At 50.8% G+C, this 20,080-nt stretch overlaps 2 protein-coding genes across 5 annotated transcripts; one reads left to right on the forward strand and one right to left on the reverse strand.

Annotated features, from left to right (window-relative positions):
• On the forward strand, window positions 1-9,410 carry ITFG2 (integrin alpha FG-GAP repeat containing 2). The gene is made up of 12 exons (XM_008535725.2): window positions 1-296; window positions 3,304-3,399; window positions 4,003-4,044; window positions 4,228-4,399; window positions 5,193-5,332; window positions 5,756-5,904; window positions 6,286-6,389; window positions 6,552-6,605; window positions 6,718-6,809; window positions 6,968-7,085; window positions 8,061-8,234; window positions 8,324-9,410. Exons 1-12 carry the CDS (start codon window positions 201-203, stop codon window positions 8,425-8,427), a joined length of 1,341 nt encoding a protein of 446 aa, XP_008533947.1. The 5' UTR covers window positions 1-200; the 3' UTR covers window positions 8,428-9,410.
• Window positions 9,411-9,580: 170 nt separating this feature from the next.
• NRIP2 (nuclear receptor interacting protein 2) lies at window positions 9,581-17,955 on the reverse strand. 4 transcript variants are annotated; one of them, XM_008535722.2, is made up of 6 exons: window positions 17,316-17,955; window positions 13,508-13,660; window positions 12,253-12,335; window positions 11,782-11,903; window positions 11,471-11,523; window positions 9,581-11,134 (listed from the first exon to the last, which is right to left on the reverse strand). In XM_008535722.2, exons 1-6 carry the CDS (start codon window positions 17,505-17,507, stop codon window positions 11,042-11,044), a joined length of 696 nt encoding a protein of 231 aa, XP_008533944.1. In that variant the 5' UTR covers window positions 17,508-17,955; the 3' UTR covers window positions 9,581-11,041. The 4 variants fall into 4 exon arrangements, with proteins under 4 accessions (XP_008533944.1, XP_070476585.1, XP_008533945.1 ...); XM_070620484.1 differs by having other exon boundaries at window positions 13,508-13,664; window positions 17,316-17,941; XM_008535723.2 differs by having other exon boundaries at window positions 9,581-9,647; window positions 17,316-17,910.
• Between the last annotated feature and the right edge of the window lie 2,125 nt (window positions 17,956-20,080).

The raw sequence follows: 20,080 nt of genomic DNA on the forward strand, positions 1-20,080 counted from the left end.
AGTAGCGGGCAAGCCCGGCCCACGCCCAGGGGGCTCGGAAGACCCGCCTCCTCGCCTGGGTCAAGCGAGGAAGGCCGGGATTGGAGGCTCGGGAGGTGACGTAGCTTCCCGCTTTGAGTTGCCTTCCGCTCGGCGGCTGTCGGGAGGGGCTCGAGGGACATTTAGTGGGGCTCCCCGGCGCCTAAGCCCTGGAAAGCGCGATGAGGTCGGTGAGCTACGTGCAGCGCGTGGCGCTGGAGTTTAGCGGGAGCCTCTTCCCGCACGCGATCTGCCTCGGAGACGTCGATAATGACACGGTCGGTGCATGCGCACTGCGAGAGACGCGGCCCGTCTGCGCAGGCCGGGGCGGGGCGGGAAGTGAGGCGTCCCCGGGGCGTGCGGCGTGGGCGCCGCGCATGCGCGGGGGCTGGGGCTTCGGCGAGGCCTTTGTAAATAGCTGCAGTGCCTGCAAGTTGTGGCTGCGTTGGTCTGGTTCCCTGAGCTGGTATTCTCTTAGGGGCGTGGATAACTGAACCTCTGCCGAGTTCAGTAATTTGTTCACGGTCGGAGCCTAGTAAACGCCGGTGGCCAAATTTTCTGGTTCACTCCATCGTTCTGCCTCCCGCACGGGCGTCACTTTACCTCTGAAATGACTTTACCTTTCAGGCCTCAATATAGGCTTCAGACGCACCTCTGCTTCTCTCCCGCTTGGCCCCTCGCGCGGGCCTGCGTTGCTCCACTGCTCTGCCTTGCCTCCGGACTGGCGGACTCAGCTCCTCCGGCCGGGGCAGCGACGCCGCCGCCACCCCGACCCTAAGAAAGTCGGGTTTCCATAGTGCCTGTCTGTAGTACACGCAGGTGTCTGCCCTCTTTAAAGCCCTACACCTTGGTTGAATTACCATCTACCTTTTCTTCCCTCAACAGTCCTTCCTTTTCTCGTTGTTTAAATGAATGAATACGGTAGAGCAATGCCCAGCACACAGTTAACGTTCAGGAAGTGATAGCGTTGTTGTTGTTAGCATTTGATTCTATTTTTCTGCAAATATTTATGGAACTGCCCGTTATGCGCCAAGGATTCCGCCACTTTCTGGGAATCCAGAAATGAACAAGACAGTCCCAGCCCTCAGGTAGCTCGTAATCAGGTGGCGTGATGGTCACAAGAATAGCAAAATGGAATGAGGTACATTGATTAAAACATGTAAAAGGTTCTGAGGTGGAGCATCAAAAGGAATGGAGGCTGTTGATGGTGTGACGCCCTCTTTTTTCCAGACTTTATCGTTTCATTCATTATCTATTTCATATTTTTAATACAAAGCACCTTATTGCCCTCCTCTCCTACCCGCTGTCCCATCTCCCTACTCTGCCTCCCTAGTTCGCATCCTCACTTCCCTACCTGTTCTGTGCTCTCTTTTCCCTGGAAAAAAACAAGGCTAAAACATCCTTCTCCTCCCAGCCTCCTTTGTGCTGTGATGGAAAAGGTATTTTATGAGGCTTCTTTTGCTCTGCTCCCTCTAGAGAGAAAAAAGTTATTCTTATAAATTTGTGTTATGTCTTCTGAGCTTTCACATTTCTTCATATGCCAAGCACTACAATTTTATGAGAAAATCAAGGGAGGCATTTAAAATGGTAAATTAACAAAATGACTTTAGATGTACATTATTTTCCATTTTATCTGATTGGCTTTGTTTAGAAGAAACATACATGCCTTTTTTTCATAGCTTCATAGCACCAGCTTTTTTGGGGAAAAAAAAAGCTTTTGTATTTTTCTAAGTGAATTGCACTATTACACACTCAGTTCTGCAATAGTAGGTACATTATACTACCTTTTTTTGTTTTTACCTAGGTTGTAAGCTCCATTTTTGTAAGCTCCATAATGATAGGAATTTTCTATCTATTTTTTCACTGCTGTATTCTTGACACTTATAATAGTGCTTGGCACATTGTAGGCACTCAATAAATGTTGAATCAATGAGGATTGTTATGAAAAGCAAATGTGATTATGTGTCTCAAAGCAATTTAAAGGGCTTTGCCTGTTATTAATAAATGTAACTGAAAGAAGAGCAGATATTTGAGATGGCTGGCTGGTGATCAGGCGTGTGGTATACTCAGCCTGCATGTGTGTGCATAGAAAGTTTGTTACTGTTTCTCCAGGCCACATGTGGAGATTTGAGGCAGGAAAAAGACTTATTTCATCCTAATAAACCATTAGCCTAAAGTTCTTTGAAACTATTTTATTTCCTGCTAAGTCAGAGGGAGAAACCAGCGATAGAATACACACTCTCTGGGACTGCCCAGCAAAGCCTGGCAACACAGGAGAGGGAAAGTCTCTAGAAGGCTGAGCAGATCACAGAAAGATCGCACCTTCTTTTTCCTTCAGCATTTCTGACCAATGGTGTCCTCTCCAGCTGGAGTTCTTTAGTGTTACTGAGTGTCCTCCAGAGGCCAGACCCAGGATCAACCACAGAGCAGCAGACCTGCTGGGAAGCGTTAGAGCTGCCGCAGAGCAGATGGGCCTCCTCCGGGATGGTGGACGCAGCCCTGCTCTCTGCTGGGCTGAGCCGCCTTTGCTTGCTCACTGCACTTGCCACACTGTTTTACCATTTTATTCCTGTGTCTGTGCCCCTGTTAAACTGTGAGGTCCTTCTCAGCAGGGAGCCTGTGGCCTTTATCTCTGTGCCCTAACTGGTTGTCCAGCTTTCCCTGAAAACTCAAGGGCTGACTGGTCATTCTCTTTCATTCTGATTTTTCTTTGAGAGCTTAGCCACCACTTGAGGGCACCAGACGCCCAGAGCGTGGATGCTGTCATCCAGCAACCCCTTATGCTGTCCCCTCCCGCACCTCCATCCCCTGTGTGTTCACTCGTGTACACCAAGATCACAAGGTCTTACTAGCAGAAGGGGGTACCCAGAGCTTACATTGCCTTTTTATTGGGCCCCTGATTAAATACAAGGTCTGAAGTTAAATTCTCCAAAATTTAAGTCTTTTGGATTGTTTTCAAAACGTATCCCATTTTTAACGGACAAATAAGAAGAGCCAAAGTCAGGCATGTGGGGCATTGAGCTTTTCGTTCAGATGTTAGACTCTTCTGGCACGGGTCATCGATTGCCCCGTTCCTCTAACTTCCCCTGCCCCCAGTACACACACACACACACCCCTAAACGGAAATAAAGAAACTGGCTGTGTTGGTCACAAAAGATTTTTAATAAAGCTGATGAAGATACAAGTCGAGGTCTTGTGAATCTCCCAGGATGGGCCCAGGAGAGAAGAGCGTGTGGTGGCTCAGCAGGACCCCATCCTAACACTCCCTTCTCTCTCCATTTGAAGTTAAACGAACTCGTGGTGGGAGACACAAGTGGAAAGCTGTCCGTGTATAAGAATGATGACAGCCGGCCATGGCTCACCTGTTCCTGCCAGGGAATGGTCAGTATTCAACTCCCTGGGGCTCTAGTGGAGAAGGAGGGACCGTTCTGTCCAGGGACTGGCGAGGGTGAGTCCCACACGGGAGCTCACCAGTGTGTCCTGACTCAGCAGCTACTCTACTCAGCCCAGCCACTGGTTCTCGGTGCATTTGATTCAGTGTCGAAATTCCCCAGGCAGTGCTCCCCCATCTGTTACACACATCCACAAGGCAGGGTTTTTTATTTTATGTTGTGGCATGACTCCCTTAGTACTTTATGGAAACTGCCCAGGTTGTCTGATCTTATAAAGTTCAGTAGAAAATAGGGGCAATAGCTTGAATAAGTCTAGAAATATGATAGTCTGGCTATATTAGATGTAGAGTTTTTCTTTTGTTTTTTTAGGCTCAGATTGTCTTAACTACTTCAGGTCTTCATGTTGCCGTCTGGGTGAACTGAACCTATAGCACAATAACTTGATTAATGCAGACGATCAGTGTAGGTCACATGGTACAAGTTTTCAGTGAATGATGGTAATTAGAAAAACATACTCCTTCTTGCATTACAGAGATTAGGGGGCACTGGGCTCCCTCACTGTCTCCCTGAGCCTCCCTTCCTTCTTTTGCAGCTGACCTGTGTTGGGGTTGGAGACGTATGTAATAAAGGAAAGGTAGGCACTCTGGGGGACCTTGGGACTTTGGTAGAACTCCAAGGCCTTATGTTGATTCCTGTCTCAAAGTGGAAATAAGCTGGGAATTAAAGCCTTCAGCCCCGACCTCTGTGCTTGAACAGTCAGGCTTATGCCCAAACTGCCCTCCCCAGTCCCTGTGAACTGGACCTCTGTCTCTCCCAGAACCTTGTGGTGGCGGTGAGTGCTGAAGGCTGGTTTCATTTGTGTGACCTGACGCCTGCCAAGGCCCTGGATGCTTCTGGGCACCACGAAACCCTAATGGGAGAAGAGCAACGGCCCGTCTTCAAGCAGCACATCCCTGCCAACACCAAGGTCATGCTGATCAGCGACATAGGTGGGCATGGCTGTCTTCACGGGCAGCTGGGGGAATAGGAGTCAGTGGGTAATGGAGCAGATCCCAAGGGATTGGCTGGGGGCAGGGCCGGGGCAGTCAGTATTCATTTGTATATTTATTATGCATTTAATGTTAGTTACTGAGCTCCTGCAATAGACCAGGCCGCATTCTAGGCACTGGAATTGCAATAATGAACACAGACAAAAAGTGCTGCCCTCTTGGACCTTTACTAGGAAGGGACAGAAAATAATGTAAATGTTGTAAGAAAATTAAGTAGTATTTAGAAGGTAGTAAGTGCCATGGGGAAAATAAATCATGGAAAGGGGCTAGAGAGTGTCAAGGTAGAGGGAGCAAGTGTAAATAGAGTTCTCAGGGAAGTCCTTGCTGAGGAAGTGACATTTGATCAGAAGTTGAAGGTAGCAAGGGAGTGAGCCGTACAGATACGGGGCTGATATTTGGGCCAGAAGTTGTCTTGAATGTTGTGGTAGGTATGTGGGATGAATCAGGACTCTCAAGGTATGCATCTGAGAGGAGAAGTAGGAGGGAAAAAGTGATGGGAACCTGCGGAACAGATGGGTGGGGACAGTGTTCTAAGCACAAGGAAGGCAGGGGTGCAGGTACCAGACTCGGAGTGTGTGAGGCGGCTTGCACAGTGGAGTGGGCGAGAAGTCACACCCGGTAAAAGTGCCAGTGGTGGGGGTGTTAGCAGAGGAGTGGGGAGGGCATGCTTGTAGGATTCAAGCTGATGAGCACAGATTTGGCTCCAAACTCGTCTTATTATCTGAATCCGCAGATGGAGATGGGTGTTGTGAACTGGTAGTAGGTTACACAGACCGTGTGGTGCGGGCTTTCCGCTGGGAAGATCTGGGTGAGGGCACAGAACATCTGACAGGGCAGCTGGTGTCACTCAAGAAATGGATGCTGGAGGGTCAGGTGAGAGGCTGGGTGTCCTGGAGCCCGGGGAGCAGGGAGGAAGGCCTCCTGGAGGGGGGTTCTGGGAGAACAGTTGCAGGCCAGGGTACAGGGTGAGAAGAAGGGAGAGTCATCGTATTGAAAGAGATCCAAAGAAGGTAATTTCAAATCAGGGTTAAGAAGTAGGAGTGTGAAGGTGGGTATGACGTGGTCTATATCAGGATCTGGACCTAGCTCAGGCGGGCACAGTGGAAAGCAGATGGTCCGTGTGGAGAGGATGGCACCAGGCAGGAGCCCTGTGAGCGCTAGGATTCTCCCTCCACTGCTACCCTCGAAGTCTGAGGAACTGTTCCTAGAGCCCCTGCCCCACCTCTCTCCCCTTTTTTCTTCAGGGCCCCACTTCCTTCTCTCCCCAGCCCCTTAAGCCCCTGTTCCCTGATACAGGTTGACAGCCTCTCGGTGACTCCAGGGCCCCAGGGTGTTCCTGAACTGATGGTGTCTCAGCCGGGCTGTGCTTATGCGATTCTACTATGTACCTGGAACAAAGACACTGGGCGCCCCCCGACCCCTGAGGAGGCCACGGAGGGCAGTAGGTAAGGGGTATAGGCTTGTGGATGGTGGGGTGCGTGGAAGTGAGATGGACTCCTGGGTGCAGACGGCATGGAAGGGTCTGCAGTTGGCAAAGCTGCTTCAGCTAGGTCCTGGCACAAATGCCTTTGCCCCATTAAGGAAGATTGTTTTGGGACCTGGGGAATCTTGGCTTTAACCTTGTAGCACCTGGAAGAGGTTCTAAGACTTTAACCTGGCAGCTCCATCCCTCTCTTTCCTACTTGCCACATGGGCCAGACGGGGTCAGCGATAGGCTTCCAAGCTGCTTCACACCTTGAAAACTCTTACAGAGATGGGACCACAAAGGTCCTGAAGAACTAAGCTCATTTGATCTGCCACTTAGCCCCCGACCCTCCTGCCCACAGGGAGACCCCGGCCGCCCGAGATGTCGTGCTGCACCAGACGTCCGGTCGCATCCATAACAAGAATGTCTCCACTCACCTCATTGGCAACATCAAACGTGGTGAAGGTGGGGTGGGAGTGCGGGAGGGAGCTGAGGGGAAACGTGGGTTCTGGGAGAGAGGAGACGTCTCGAGTCCTGTCCCTTCCTCTCTGTCCCCTCACCTCAGATGCTCTGATCTTGCCTCGCCCCTCACGTTTTCTTCTTCTGGCCCTTCCACCCCACCCACAGGCCACGACGCTGAGAGTGGTGGCTCTGGCCTCTTTGCCCTCTGCACCCTGGATGGTGAGTTCCCCTGGTCAGCTCCAGTCCTGTGCCGGGGTAGGAAGTTGTGTGCCTGTGGGGTGTGCTCAGGCGTCCTGTCCCACCCACCCCAGGCCTGCCTGTCCTCCTGCAGGGACACTGAAGCTTATGGAGGAAGCAGATAAGCTGCTGTGGTCAGTGCAGGTGGATCACCAGCTTTTTGCCCTAGAGAAATTGGATGTCACAGTGAGTAGAAAACCTGGGGAGGGGAACATTCTTACCTTCTTCACATGGAGAGATGAGATTTAAATCAGGCCATCCTCACTTCACAATTAACTCTCAACTTTACTCTTAAGTCTCTCTTTAGACGGATCTAACTCTATCCTGTTTCTGGCCTTTTTCAGGGCAATGGGCATGAGGAGGTGGTTGCCTGTGCCTGGGATGGACAGACATACATCATTGATCACAAGCGCACTGTCGTCCGCTTCCAAGTGGACGAGAATATCCGAGCCTTCTGTGCAGGTGGGACCCTGCCCCATGGCCCCTCTCTAAGCACGCTTGTCTGCCCCTCGTGTCCACTCTCAATGTGTTCCCTCCATCTCTGAATGTTTTAAAGGATGGGGCGAGTTATCATCATCTGTCTGGCTGGGATGCATGAAGACATCAGAAAGTTCTTTCCTTTCTAACTATGTCACAACTCTGTGAAGAACATTCATCCAGAGCATTCTTATTAGTTCTAAATTGGGGGCCTTGAAAACCACCACAGACTCTTCTGGGTGATGTGGGATATCTTTGGTTCCTGAAATGATGGAAACTGAGTAGTGCTCTGGCGTGCAGACTCCAGTGACCTGAAAGGTTAATATGCCTTTGAAGAGGGCTTTCCACCCAAGAGAAGCCTCAGGTTCCAATCACGTTTTGCTGATCTATCCCTTAGACTAGCAAGACTCATTACTTCAGGGCTATCACCAAGATGGGAAAATCAGGGGCCGGCCCCCTGGCCGAGTGGTTAAGTTCGCGCGCTCTGCTTCCGTGGCCCAGGGTTTCTCTGGTTCAGATCCTGGGCGTGGACATGGCACCGCTCATCAGGCCATGCTGAGGCAGCGTCCCACATGCCACAACTACAAGGATCCACGACTAAAATACACAACTACGTACTGAGGGGATTTGGAGAAAAAGCAGAAAGGAAAAAAAAAAAGATTGGCAACAGTTGTTAGCTAAGGTGACAATCTTAAAAAAAAAAAAGATGATAAAATCAATAAATATCACCTTTATAGATGCTATTCTGCCTAGGTTTTGTTCCTATGGTTTTTCTATATCTGGAATAAGCCAGATATTTTACCGAGTTCTCAACAGAGAACAAATAGAGGGCCTTTAGCTTTCTGCTTGACATCTGTGGGAGGGTCAAAACTGCTGACTCTGACGCCTGCATCTTGTTCTCTCCCTCCCACTGCTGGGACTGGAACTTCTGCCCTTTTTCTCACCACCCACACCTCCCAGGCCTGTATGCCTGCAAAGAGGGCCGCAACAGCCCCTGCCTCGTGTACGTCACGTTCAACCAGAAGATCTATGTGTACTGGGAGGTGCAGCTGGAGCGGATGGAGTCCACCAATCTGCTCAAGCTGCTGGAGGCTGAGCCAGAGTTCCGGTGCCTGCTGCAGGAGCTGGGCGTGGGTGAGTCCCAGGAAGGCTGCAGGGCGAAGATGCCCGGGGGCCCAGGGAGGAGATCCACAGCCTCTTATCAGCCCCTTTCTTGCCCTCAGATCCTGACAACCTCCCAGCCGCCAGTGCCCTGCTTCACCAAACCCTCTACCATCCGGACCAGCCACCACAGTGTGCTCCCGCAACCATCCAGGATCCCACCTAGCTAGACTTGCCCTCTTAGCTGAAGAAGGATCCTTCTGAACCTCCCCCCGTAAGGTATCCATGGCATTGGCAGGATAGGGAATACACACTACAGACGAGCATGGACGGATGGTGTCAACCGTAGGGTGACTGTGAACTCTAGACTTCATGGTCTTTTTGGTGAAAGAAGAGACAAGTTGACCCTCTGCCCATTTTCTTGTGTACCTCACCCATCACATCGGCAGGGTTGTAGGGCCCTGACCTTATTCCACATCATCTGGGACTTCCCCTTCCCAAGAGCTCCCCACTCTTGTGTGGAAAACAGACTTGTTTGTGAGGAGGGAGCACAAATCTTTTGCACGGCCTCAACACTTGCAGGGAAACCAGGCTTTGGGGCCAGTGGAGTGATGAGGTAAGGGCTCCACCCCTCCCAAGCTCCGTCTGCTGTGGCACAATGCCGAGTCGTTGACATTAGTAATTGTTACGGGAATGACAGACTATTTGTTTTGTTTTTGAAGGGTCTTTCAGGGCATTTTACAGTCTGGTCTTACTGTGTTCCCAGCAAACCCTGAAATGATTTTCCTCTATTTACCAAAGAAACTGTGCCAGCACTTTCTCCTTTGCCATGTTCTTCAAGTATTCCACAGCTTCATAGGCTTTGCCTCTGTTTCCCCCCAAAATGCCTTCTTGTCTATAAGACAGTAGACGTTTAAAATCTGATGCAGATTTATGATCCAGACCACAATCAGAATTGTATCTTGGGCCATTTATTTCCTTTGTGCTGTTGGTTGTGTGTGCTATAAATCAGTGTTTTCAAATTGTAGGTTGCAATCTTTTGGTGGGTTGTGGTCAGCATTTTTGGAATAAGTGAAATAGAATAGAATAGAATGGAAAATATCAGAGTATATTGCTCACAGTATAGAGAAGTACTGTTTTGTTATAATTGTATGTGTACATGCACATGTGTATTCTGAGTGCAGTGTAAAATATATTTCTTGCTATGAAGTGTGTTCAAAGGAGTTTGAAAGCCAATCCTCTCAATTATACTGATCCCAGCCAGATGGGTCAGCCTGGGAAAGGTCCACATTCACATTTCCTTTCTGTCGGGGAATGAGGGCGGAGTTATCGTTCAGCCTCTGATGGGCGTGGAGGAAGACCAGAGGAGGACATCAGCGTAGAGAAACAGGTGTTTATTCAAATGGAGAAGCAGCTGAGCTGAGGGCCTGCCAGTGGGCCTGGGGTCTGCAATTACAGAAGCAGCAGGAGGCAGAAGGGAAAGGAACGGGGAGACCCAGGAAAGCAGAGGTCACGGAGCGAGGCTGTGGGGACCAGCGTACGAGTACATGTGACACAGTGAGCTCTCTCCTCCCCTTGAGGGCAGAGGACTCAGCGGAGAAAGGGAAGGCCGGCTGTCACACGGCAGCTCCTTGCATCCTGGTTCTCTAATCTACCGCAGGCTCAGGATTTTGTTTCCAGCCCAAGGATCCTCGTTCCCTAGTTCCGGTTATTATACCACTATCTTCCTCTCCCCCTAATCCGTGATTTGAGAGACTCAGGCCAGCCAGAAAGACATTCAGGGCTCTGGCTCCTTAAGGTTTGGGTTCCTGTCTTCACAGTGACGTCAGCAGAACCTCCTTGTCTCTTTGCTTTGGCTCAGAGCCTGGCGGGGGTTAGGAAACCACTGATTCCAAAACCAGACAAGCTCAAGCTCAGGAGGCCAGAGATGAGGGGTGGGAAGAGGTCTAATGAGTTGGATAGTTCTAGAAACAAGGAATCCTGGTCAGGTTAAGTCTGAGTACTGACAACCCCACCATCCTGTCCACCTTGGGGGCAGTTCTCTCCAAGGTTTTCCACACAGCCCCCAAAGTTCAGGGCCCAGTAGGTGAAAAAGCAAGTGGAGAAGGATAAAGATCTGGAGTAAATATCAGAGGTATAGCCAAGGCTTTGCACAGGGTATAATAATAACAACTGGCTTCAGGCGTTTGCAGCTCCAGAAAGGGTAACTGAAAGAGCTCCCAGCCTTGTGAGCCACACATTCCTCTGCTAACTCACCTTCCTTGTTGTATTAAAATGCTCTGTTTACTATTTCTCCCCCCCACTCAACTGTGAGCAGACGTGTAGAGAATCAGAAAGGCAGGCGCTGGCTGGGCCAGGGACCCAGGTTGGGGAAGTTGGCAGTCTAGCTGAGGGAGATGACAAGCCCTAGAGGTGGAGGGAGAGACGTGGGGGTGAGGGCAGTCAAGGGGTGTCTGGGGTGGAGTCAAGGGACGGGTGCAGGACAGCAGTATCTGCAGCCTTTGACTCAGGCCTCTTCTAACTGTACTGAGGGCCCAGCCTGGAACCCCATTTTGCTGAGGTCCTTTTCTGCAGTCCTGACTTGGCTTTGCTCAACTTGGGGGTGGATGAGAGAGAATAGGGAAACCAGAACCCCGAGATTGTGAGCCTTCTCTTGTGAAAACTCCTCCAGGGGATGGGGCAGTTGCTGAGAAGCAGAGACGGATGTGGCTGACTGAGGGAACCGGGACGGCGGGGTCAGAATGGTGATAAAAGGAATAGACAGTAGTCCCCAGCTATGGCTCTAGTAATGCCCCTGAACCCCACACGGCTCTTCCCCCCGAGGACTGACTGGGACCCCGTCACTGGCCGGGCTCTTGGTACCAGGGCAGGAAGGGCAGCTCTGGGAGAGGGGCCTTCAGCCGCAGCACTCCGTGCTCCAGGTCGATACAGCACTGCAGGTGTGGAGGGGGGGTGAGCTCACCGCCACAGGTGACCTCTCCCAGCCCACTCTTCTGTATTCCCCCTCCCACTTCCCCCAGCTCCCCGCTGCTCCTTGTTCTGCCCCCTGTTTCCATTCACCTGGACCCCTGGCAGGGAGGAAACCAGTTCTCCATATTTTTCACTTGTGGGCGAATAAGGAACCTCTAGGGAGGCAAAGGTGAGATGGCATATCTCCGGGTCCCTCTCATCAGACCCGACCCCTGCTTCCACACTGGCGCCTCCTACCTCCTTTCCCAGCCCTGGGAGCAGGCCCCAAGCGTGAGCACAAGTGCTAGCGTCCTCCTTACCTTGAGAGAAAGCAGCGTTTGCAGTCCAAGAGAGAATTCAGGACTCTCAACGTCTGCAGGAATCGTTTGAAAACAGAAGAGGCTGGAGGGTCCCCAGCAGTCACTGCTGCCCTCCTGTCAGCACTCACCCCTTCTCTGCCCGCTCCACCCCCGCCAGGTTTGAGGATATTGGCACAGAGACTGGGGACGATCAGAGCATCTTTGGGGATACTTTGTGTGGTGCTGGCAGGGGCTGAAAGTCTCTGCTTCTGCCCACCCAGGAGAGGAAGGTAAAAGTGAGAAGCTGGACCGTTGATGGAGGGAGGACTTACCCACCACCTGGGCCTCGCACACCACCGTCTCCTGGCCCAGCTGTAGCTCCAGCTGCTCCACCTGGGTTGGGGGCCCAGGTGCCAGGTCCTCCCCTGGGGCTTTTAGGGCCCTCTTCCCTAACCTGTGGTTGGGAAGCAAGGGTTACGGCCACCACAGCCCCCACCCCCACCCATTAGTCAGCTAATGCCCCTCCGCACCACACTTTGGGTTCTTATCCCATCCCTGGCCCTACATGGGGTCTAAATCCTTGTCTTCTCTGCCCGAGCCCCCATCAACTCTTTTTGTTAAAGAACAGCTTTATTGAGGTGAAGTTTATATACCATAACAGTCACCCTTTTAACGTGGACACTTCAGTAGTTTTTGGTATAGTCCCCGAGATATGCAACCATCACTCCTATCTAATTTCAGACTCTTTTCTTCACTCCCAAAAGAAGCCCCGTGCCCCAACCCTCTTCAGGCCGCCCTCTTACCCCAGGCGGCTGAGGCATCCAGCAGAGATCTGATTGGAGTGGGTGCCTGTGTCCACGGCCACCCTCAGCACCTGGTCCCGGCACTGAGAAATAGGGTTGTGGGGATTCAGTGAGTCCTCGGGAGAAGGATCCCTCACCTTCCCCAACCCTTCGGTGATTCCCTTTCAGAAATGAGTGAAGGGAGAGAACGGGTGATTTTTATGGGACTCATAGAATTGAGTCAAAACTGGCTCTGATAAAGGAATTTAAAAAGGAGGTAGAGCTGCACATGGTGAGTCCATACGTTTGGGAACAATTCGACCAGAAATGGGGATCTTTTCATTTAGAGGACTTCCTGGAGGCTGAGGGCCTCCCTGTAGAGAAATCTCATTAGGAGCAAGGGAAGACTGGGATGCCCTGTCAGGAAATTCAGATGTGCATGACCAAGAGGTTCGCCACTGGAAACAAAGGAAGACAAGTTCACTTTCTTTTGGATACACACAGACATTCTGGGTTACACCTGGATATCACAAACATTTCATTTTCTCATTCCAAACATCATTGGCTACCTGCTACGCGTGGGTGTGTTGCTGGGAGGTGTGGCAGTGAGTGCTGTTGTTTTGGAGCGTAAGGGGAGTGAAGTGTAATCATGGTGTGCTGGAGAGTTTAAGGGCTATGAAAGTATTGTGAGTAAAGTGCCTTAAATGTTGAGAGGGAGGAAAGGTATTTATCACTGGGGAAATCAGAAAAAGTTTCAAGGAGGAGGTAACATTTGAGGCCTTAAAAGATTGTAGAATGTGGATATAGGATGGTTGGAGAGCAGGAAGAGGAGATGCTGAGCAAAGACAGTGGCAGAAGAGCAGTGAGCATTTGTTAGGAATGGTTCAATATTGGTTGGATAGTTAAATGGTTCCAGAGATGACAAGGCTGTCACTTTGGAACACATGAGGTCTCTCCAGGAGGGTTTCATTGTCCATACGCATACACACCATCCGTATATGTAGAGTACACTGAAGAGCGTTTGTGTATTCACATTTAAAGATTATCCTTTAATAGAGGAAAGGGAGTAATGGTGGTGACCAATGGAATTGCAGGGGGAAGATGGGTGAGGCAGAGAGTAAAGAAGATAGAGGATCCCATTTTTAGGCCCAGGCTCGGGGGAGAGGTGCTGTTTCTCCTCTCCTTCCCTCACCACCCAGAGCAGAAAGGAGAGGGAGTGAAGTGAGCCAGTCACAGGCAGCATTAATGAAGGTCAGTGTCCTGGGAGGCCTCTCACCTTGCAGTTGACCAGAAGAGCTGGAATCTCTGCCTTGCTGGTCTTCTTCCTGCTCTCCTGGCCATGAATCAGGGCCTGTACCTGGGGAGACTCCCCCTGAAGCCGACTCTGGTTTCCCTCCACCAGACGTCTTTGGATCACGCTGTGCGGCTGCTGGCTCCATCACAAAACAATGAAAGTAGACAGAGCTAAACCAAGTATCCAAGCTGCTCAGGCCTCCCGCCTTAGGTATCCTAGGATGTTCTCCCCAGCCCACTCCAGTCCTGAGTTTCACAGGAGTGAGAAAGGGGCAGGAGCTTACCCAAGGATCCCAGGAGTCAGCTCATTATAGCAGAGTGAACCCCAGTATCAAATCATGCCGTTTTTCTGGAACCCCAATAGATTGCTCAGCAATGAAAAAATAGGAAGAGGAGAATGGTTCATTGTAGGTTAGATTGACCTATAGGCTGATGGGATGTTTCAGGAACTAGTATTATGCTTGGGAGAAATTCTGTCTCAAGTCTACAACACATTTTTGGGGGGACGGTTTTTTTACTCCCCTCTGACCTCATCCTTCAATGGGTTGCAGATCCCAGGGTTGATGGTGTGATGAAAAGAAATCAAAGTAAAAAAAAAAAAAAAACAAAAAAGTCAAAATCTTCAAAACCAGGATACTGGGAATCATCCTTGAACTCTCCTTCACCTGCGACCACCTCACCCTGTCCAATCACTTCCGAAATTCTACCCGGTTCGCCTCCTGTGTTTACAGTCCGTCCCTCCTTTCTATTCTTGCCTTTACTGAGGCCTCCCCACAGCTCCCCGGATCACTGGAATGCCTCCCTAAGTTCATAAGAACCTGCCTCCAGTGCTCTTGCCTCTCAAATACACCTGCTCAAAGCCATTGATTATCTAAAACTCTTGCTACTCAAAGCGTGGTCCTCAGATCAGCAGCTTTAACATCACTTGGAAGCCTGTTGGAAATGCAGAATCACGACCTACTGAATCAAGCCAAGATGCCCAGATGATTCGTTTGCACGTTAAAGTTTGAGAAGCACCAAAGTAAAACATAAAACTAACTCCCCTGTTACTCCCCTGTTTAACGTCCATTAAAGCCTTCCCCCATTGCTTACATGATAGAGCCCAAGCTTTTTAAGGTGACAGCCCAGATGACTTGGCCACTGCCTGAATCTTCAGCCTCATCTCCCCATCTCCAAACATCTGCCCCAACTAGCCTGCTTGGACCGCTTGGACCAGGCTGTTTTTCGCCTCCATGCCTTTGCTCCTGCCTTCTCCTCTTCCCAAAGCCCCTCTTTCCCACTATTCTCTAGGCCAAGCTGGATGACTGGCTCAACACACTTTGTTCAGGAACTGCTCTTCATTTGGGAGAGAGGTTTGTATCTGAAGTCTGGGATTCCATGTGCATTCCGTAATTAGTGCAGGGTTTACCTCCTCCAGGAAGCCCTCTCTGACCTCTGTGTACTCTTCCCTCCACACAGGCTGAGGCAGCGTCCCATCTCTTAGCTCCCTTTGTCATGCTTCTCACAGTTGTTATTTGTGGATTTCACTCCCCCATTAGCCTGGAGAGCCCTCAGGGTCAGGTCTGTATCTCGCTCATCTTTATATCTCAAGGCTTAGCTCAGTATATAGTAGGCACTCAATAAATGCTTGCTGAAGAATGGCTGCTCCTCCAGGCTCTGCACATGCTTCTCCACCTGCCCTCTCTCCTTGGGAGCCTGGGATTGTTTTTCTACCCTTGGCTTAATGCGGCCCTTGGGGCTGCTCCCACCACAAGGCTGCCAGCAGGAGACTCGGCTCTGGGAAAAGGGCAGCCGGCTCTGGAGCTGGCCGGAAACAGGCTCTGAGGTTCCCAGCTCTCCTCCCACCTTTCCCACGGTGGATACAGGCTTCAGGCCCACCGCTGCTGTATGGTTTGCGCCAGAGCTATCCCAGGGAGGAATACAATGAGATCCTCCCAGCTGTTGTGTCTTCATTCCCAAAGCCACGCAAGGTAACTGTTCAAGATCAATGCAGGAGGTCCTGAGGCAGAAGGGAGAGGTGAAAAGCCCAGGACTTTCTCATCCAGAAAGCTGGACCTGGGGCTGGCCCAGTGGCGGAGCGGTTAAGTTCTCACGTTCCGCTTCTCAGCAGCCCGGGGTTCGCCAGTTCGGATCCCGGGTGTGGACATGGCACCGCTTGGCAAGCCCGGCTGTGACAGGTGTCCCACATATAAAGTAGAGGAAGATGGGCATGGATGTTAGCTCAGGGCCAGTCTTCCTCAGCAAAAAGAGGAGGATTGGCAGCAGTTAGGTCAGGGCTGATCTTCCTCCAAAAAAAAAAAAGCAGGACCTGCCACTCTGGGATGGCAGTTTTAATAGAGCATCTTCTCCAGGGCCAGATCTATGTAGGTGGTCCCCAAAGGGGAAAGGCTGTGCTGTCCTAGCCACTGGGAGCCAAGAACCTGCTCCCTGCTCCATCCCTGTTTCTCAGCTGTGCTTGCTGAGTTTGCAGAAGGAACAGGCCCCTGGACGCTCTCTGAATTGAAATCTCAGTCTGGTCACTTTGCCTCTTTGGGGACTGCTGAGATGGCTGGGAGATGCCTGGCCTCTGGGCTGGGTTCCTGGAGGGGAAACATTTGGCTGGGAGGAACATGGAAAGGTGGGACTAGGTCAGCAAAGGCAGTGGGGGGCTGCATTTGCCTCCAGGTTCCCAGGGAGAAGGGGCTGCGGAAGTGACTTTGTTGCAGGAGGACCCTCCTCTCAGACCCTCTGACGAGGACATGGGAGAGAGAACAGAGCGTTCCCAAGCCTTTCTACACAGTCTGCCTTTCTGCTGTGAGCCAGAGGCCAGGTATGGCTCCATGTTCTCTGGACCCTACAGAGCTTGTGTTCTCTCTCAGGCTAAACGGACAGTAGCTAGAGGATCAATAATCATTAGCTTGTAGATGGTGCCTTCTATTATCAGGCACTGTTCTAATCAACCCTATGAGGTGGATACTGTTAATTTTATCCTCAGTTAACAGGTGAAGAAACTATGACACAGAGACATACAGTAACTTGCCCAAGCTAGTGAGTGGCAGAGCCCAGATCAGAACCCAAGCCACGTGGCTCCAAAGCTCGAGCTCTGAACCACTCTCTCAGAGAGGGACCCGTACATGCAGTTGACCCCTGACCAGCTCACCTCCTCATTGTCACTCCCCCACCTCATTCCCTCTGGAAACCAAAGCTGCTGCAGGGGCTGGAGGAGAGGAGCCTGGAAGGGCCTTGTACCTAGCAGAGAGCAAGGGGCACTCAAGGAGGCCAGGTGGCCAGCAGGAGCCCTGTGAGTCCCTGATGCGCTGGCAAAGACAGAAGCCTTAAATGCTTTCATTCTGAGGGGAAAAGGCAAATGCATGGCCTGACCTGGTATGGGGAGTGTCTGGCTTAGGGAGAGGGGAGAACTCACAACCCTAAACTGGCTGGTCCTCCAGGCCCTCCCAGCCATAAATGACTGCTCCAGAAGGTTCCTGTGCACCTGTAAGCCTCTACTCCTGGACAGCACAGCTCCTCACCCCCGCAAGGTAAGCCTTAGATTGTTTGGGGGAAGCTGAGCAGTCAGAATAGGGTCTCTCAGAGCTGCGAAGCCTCGGGAACATCCCCAGTGAAGAGCCTGAGAGCCATCAAAGCCAAGCCCTTCAGCTGGTGGGATGACCTCTCCCCTTCTCAGCAATGGAAGGGAGTCTGAAGGCTTAGGATTTGCACTGTAGGGTACCCCCCTCCTTCAGAAAGTGGGGAAGTAGAGAGAAAGGGCCAGGGACCTTCCGTGGGGTGTGGAGGGGAGAGGGCCGCCTCACCAAGTCCTTGGAGGTGCCGAGCCTCTTGAGGCTGTCCAGGGGCAGCAGGTCAGCGGAGTCCTTGTGCAGGAACTGGGTAGCCTGTCTGAGCCGGCGTTGCTGGCTCAGGTGGGCTCGGTCCCGAAGCTCTCCCTCCTGTCCCCTCCTGCTGGCGTCTCCCTCCTCTCTCCTGGCCTCCTGCCTGGTGCTCATGGCCCCTGCGGGGCTTGATGAGCTTGGTGAGCGGGATGGGGCTTCTGAGTGGTCCTCCTGTCTGTCCTCTCTGCCTCTTGTGTCCCCGCAGCTTCCCGCCTGTCTCCCTTCCCAGGCTGCAGCTCTCCTGACAGGAGGGTCTCAGCGGGAGGCGAGGAGGAAATAAATAAATAATGTGCAGAGCAGCCGCGTCAGACACCAGTTTCCAGAGATTGCAGTAGAGGGAGTGAGGCTCCGGCTGGAAAAACCCAGCACTAGAAGAGAGGGAGGGTTGGCAGAGCCTGCAGCTGGCAGGCTCTGCAGTGTCTCCACCGCTGGGGTCCTGGTCGGAGTGGGCGGTGGAAGGGGTGTGTGTGTGTCTGTGTGTGTGTGCGTAAGAGCACAGGGGCTGTAACTGTGTGGTAAACTGTCGGAGTGTCTGTGCCAGGTTGTTTGAAAAGCAGTGTGTGGCGGTGTGGGGGTGTCAGCCTGCATGCTTGGCGTGCATGTGGGATGCAGGCGTGTGCGTTCATGTACATGTACCATCCCAGTCTCCTCCTGGGCTGCCCCACTGCTTCGGCTGGGCTTCTCTGCAGCCCAGGGGCTGGGGTTCGTGTCAACACCTAGGTTCACAGCAGAGAGGGGCAGCTTCAAAATGTGCTGCCCTCCTCTCCTCCCCTCGGCAGGAGGCTTCGCCTCTCAGGGCTCCACCTTTCAGCGTGGCAGATGTCAGTCTTTAGCTACTTTACTCTGGGTTCTGGGTTGCTAGCAGTGGCAAGAACAGCTCTGAATCCTCTCACAAGTAGGGCCCCAGCTTTTCCCTCTCCTTTATGTAAGACTCCTTGGGTCCTGGCTCTTTTAAAAAAAGTTATAATTCAAACATGCAGAAAGGTATGAAGAATAACCAGTACCCTTTACTTGCCACCTTGTTTAAAAAATAAACTGTTAGAGAGATAGCTGAACTTCCCTGGGCACCTCTCCGTCTTCCTGGTTGACATGCCCTCCTGAATTTGGTGTCTGTCATTCCCATCCTTCTCCTTTCTCTTTATACTCTTTATGCATATATGTGTGTATGTATCCTAAGCAATATATCATTTAGTTTTGCCCTACCCATTGTATACAGATTGATCTCTACGAGGGGGTTACGTCCCAATAAAACCATTGTGAGTTGAAAATATCGCAGGTCCAAAATGCGTTTAATACACCAAACCTACTGAACGTCATAGCTTAGCCTAGCCTACCTTAAACATGCTCGGAACACTTAAATTAGCCTACAGTTGGGCAAAGTCATCTAACACAAAGCTCATTTTATAATAAACTGTTGAATACCTCATGCAATTGATTGTCTACTGTATTGAAAGTGACAAACAGAATGGCTGTCTGGGTACAGAATGGTTGTAATTGCATCGGTTGTTTATCCTCATGATTGCGTGGCTGACTGGGAGCTGTGGCTGCTGCTGCTGCCCAGCATCCCAAGAAAGTATGTACTGCAGATCACTAGCCCAGGAAAAGATCAAAATTCAAAATTCGAAGTATGGTTTCTACTGAATGCATATTGCTGTCGCATCAGTGTAAAGTTGAAAAATCGTGGGTCAAACCATTGTAAGTTGGACACTGTATATTCTTCTGCAACTTTCTATTTTTTGTTCAATATTTTATTAATGAGATTCATCCATGAGATAGGCTTAGATGTAGTTAATTCACTTTAATAGTTGTATAGTATTCCACTATATGAATACATCACATTTAGGAAATTTAGGTTTTCCTTTTTTGTTCTTAGAAACAGTGCTGCTATGAACATTTTTGCATGTATCTCCTGGGGTACATGTATAAGCATTTTTCTAGAGTATATACCTAGGAGTGGAACTGCTGGGATGTCAGATATAAATCTTTGCTATTTTGGCATAATGCCAAATTGCAGTCCTAAGTATTTGTACCACGTGCACTCCAGTCAGCAGTGTATGGGGGTCCTTGGGCCCCACTTCCTTGCCAACAGTTGGTATCAGACTTTTTATAGCCCTGGCTCATCTGTCATCAGATTTTTCTCTCCAGCCTTTCATCTTCACTGTCATCAAAATGCATTGGCCAAGTACTTGCTTTCAAGTGTTGGACACTCACAGGATGAGAGCCCCTCCTGAGCCCTGCTCCAGGGCGGCGCAGTCTGATCCAGACAGCACCAAGGCTCATGCACATTCAGAGAAACCAGGTATCCACTGGCCTTCTGTGGCCCAAGCCTCTTGGAGGCACTTTCACAACCACTACAATTATATGAGGAAGAATTGTGTTATGATCCCCATTTACAATTGAGGAAACTAGCTAAGCATTATGTATGTGAGTCCCAACCCCCAGCACCTCAGAATGTGACCTTATCTGGAAATAGGGTCTTTACAGAGATAATCAAGTTAAGATGAGGTCATTAGGGTGGGCCCTAATCCGATATGCCTGTGTCCTTATTAAAGGGGAAATTTAGACACAGAGATGCAAACAGGAAGAACACCACGTGAACCTGAGTGAACGGAGTGACGCGTCTACAAGCCGAGGAATGTCAAAGATAACTAGAAAGCTACCAGAAGGTAGGAGAGAGGCATGGAACA

This window comes from Equus przewalskii, chromosome 5, assembly GCF_037783145.1.
Source record: "Equus przewalskii isolate Varuska chromosome 5, EquPr2, whole genome shotgun sequence".
NCBI lineage: Eukaryota > Metazoa > Chordata > Mammalia > Perissodactyla > Equidae > Equus > Equus przewalskii.

Bases quoted from the DNA above. Each gene is read 5' to 3' on its own strand.
- ITFG2 (XM_008535725.2), top strand. From the start codon at position 201: ATGAGGTCGGTGAGCTACGTGCAGCGCGTGGCGCTGGAGTTTAGCGGG. The intron at 5,333-5,755 runs GTGAGAGGCTGG...TCCCTGATACAG, and splicing joins AATGGATGCTGGAGGGTCAG to GTTGACAGCCTCTCGGTGAC. The intron at 6,810-6,967 runs GTGAGTAGAAAA...GGCCTTTTTCAG, and splicing joins TAGAGAAATTGGATGTCACA to GGCAATGGGCATGAGGAGGT.
- NRIP2 (XM_008535722.2), bottom strand. From the start codon at position 17,507: ATGAGCACCAGGCAGGAGGCCAGGAGAGAGGAGGGAGACGCCAGCAGG. The intron at 13,661-17,315 runs GTGAGGCGGCCC...TGATGGAGCCAG, and splicing joins TCGGCACCTCCAAGGACTTG to CAGCCGCACAGCGTGATCCA. The intron at 11,904-12,252 runs GTAAGAGGGCGG...TCCCAACCACAG, and splicing joins GGATGCCTCAGCCGCCTGGG to GTTAGGGAAGAGGGCCCTAA.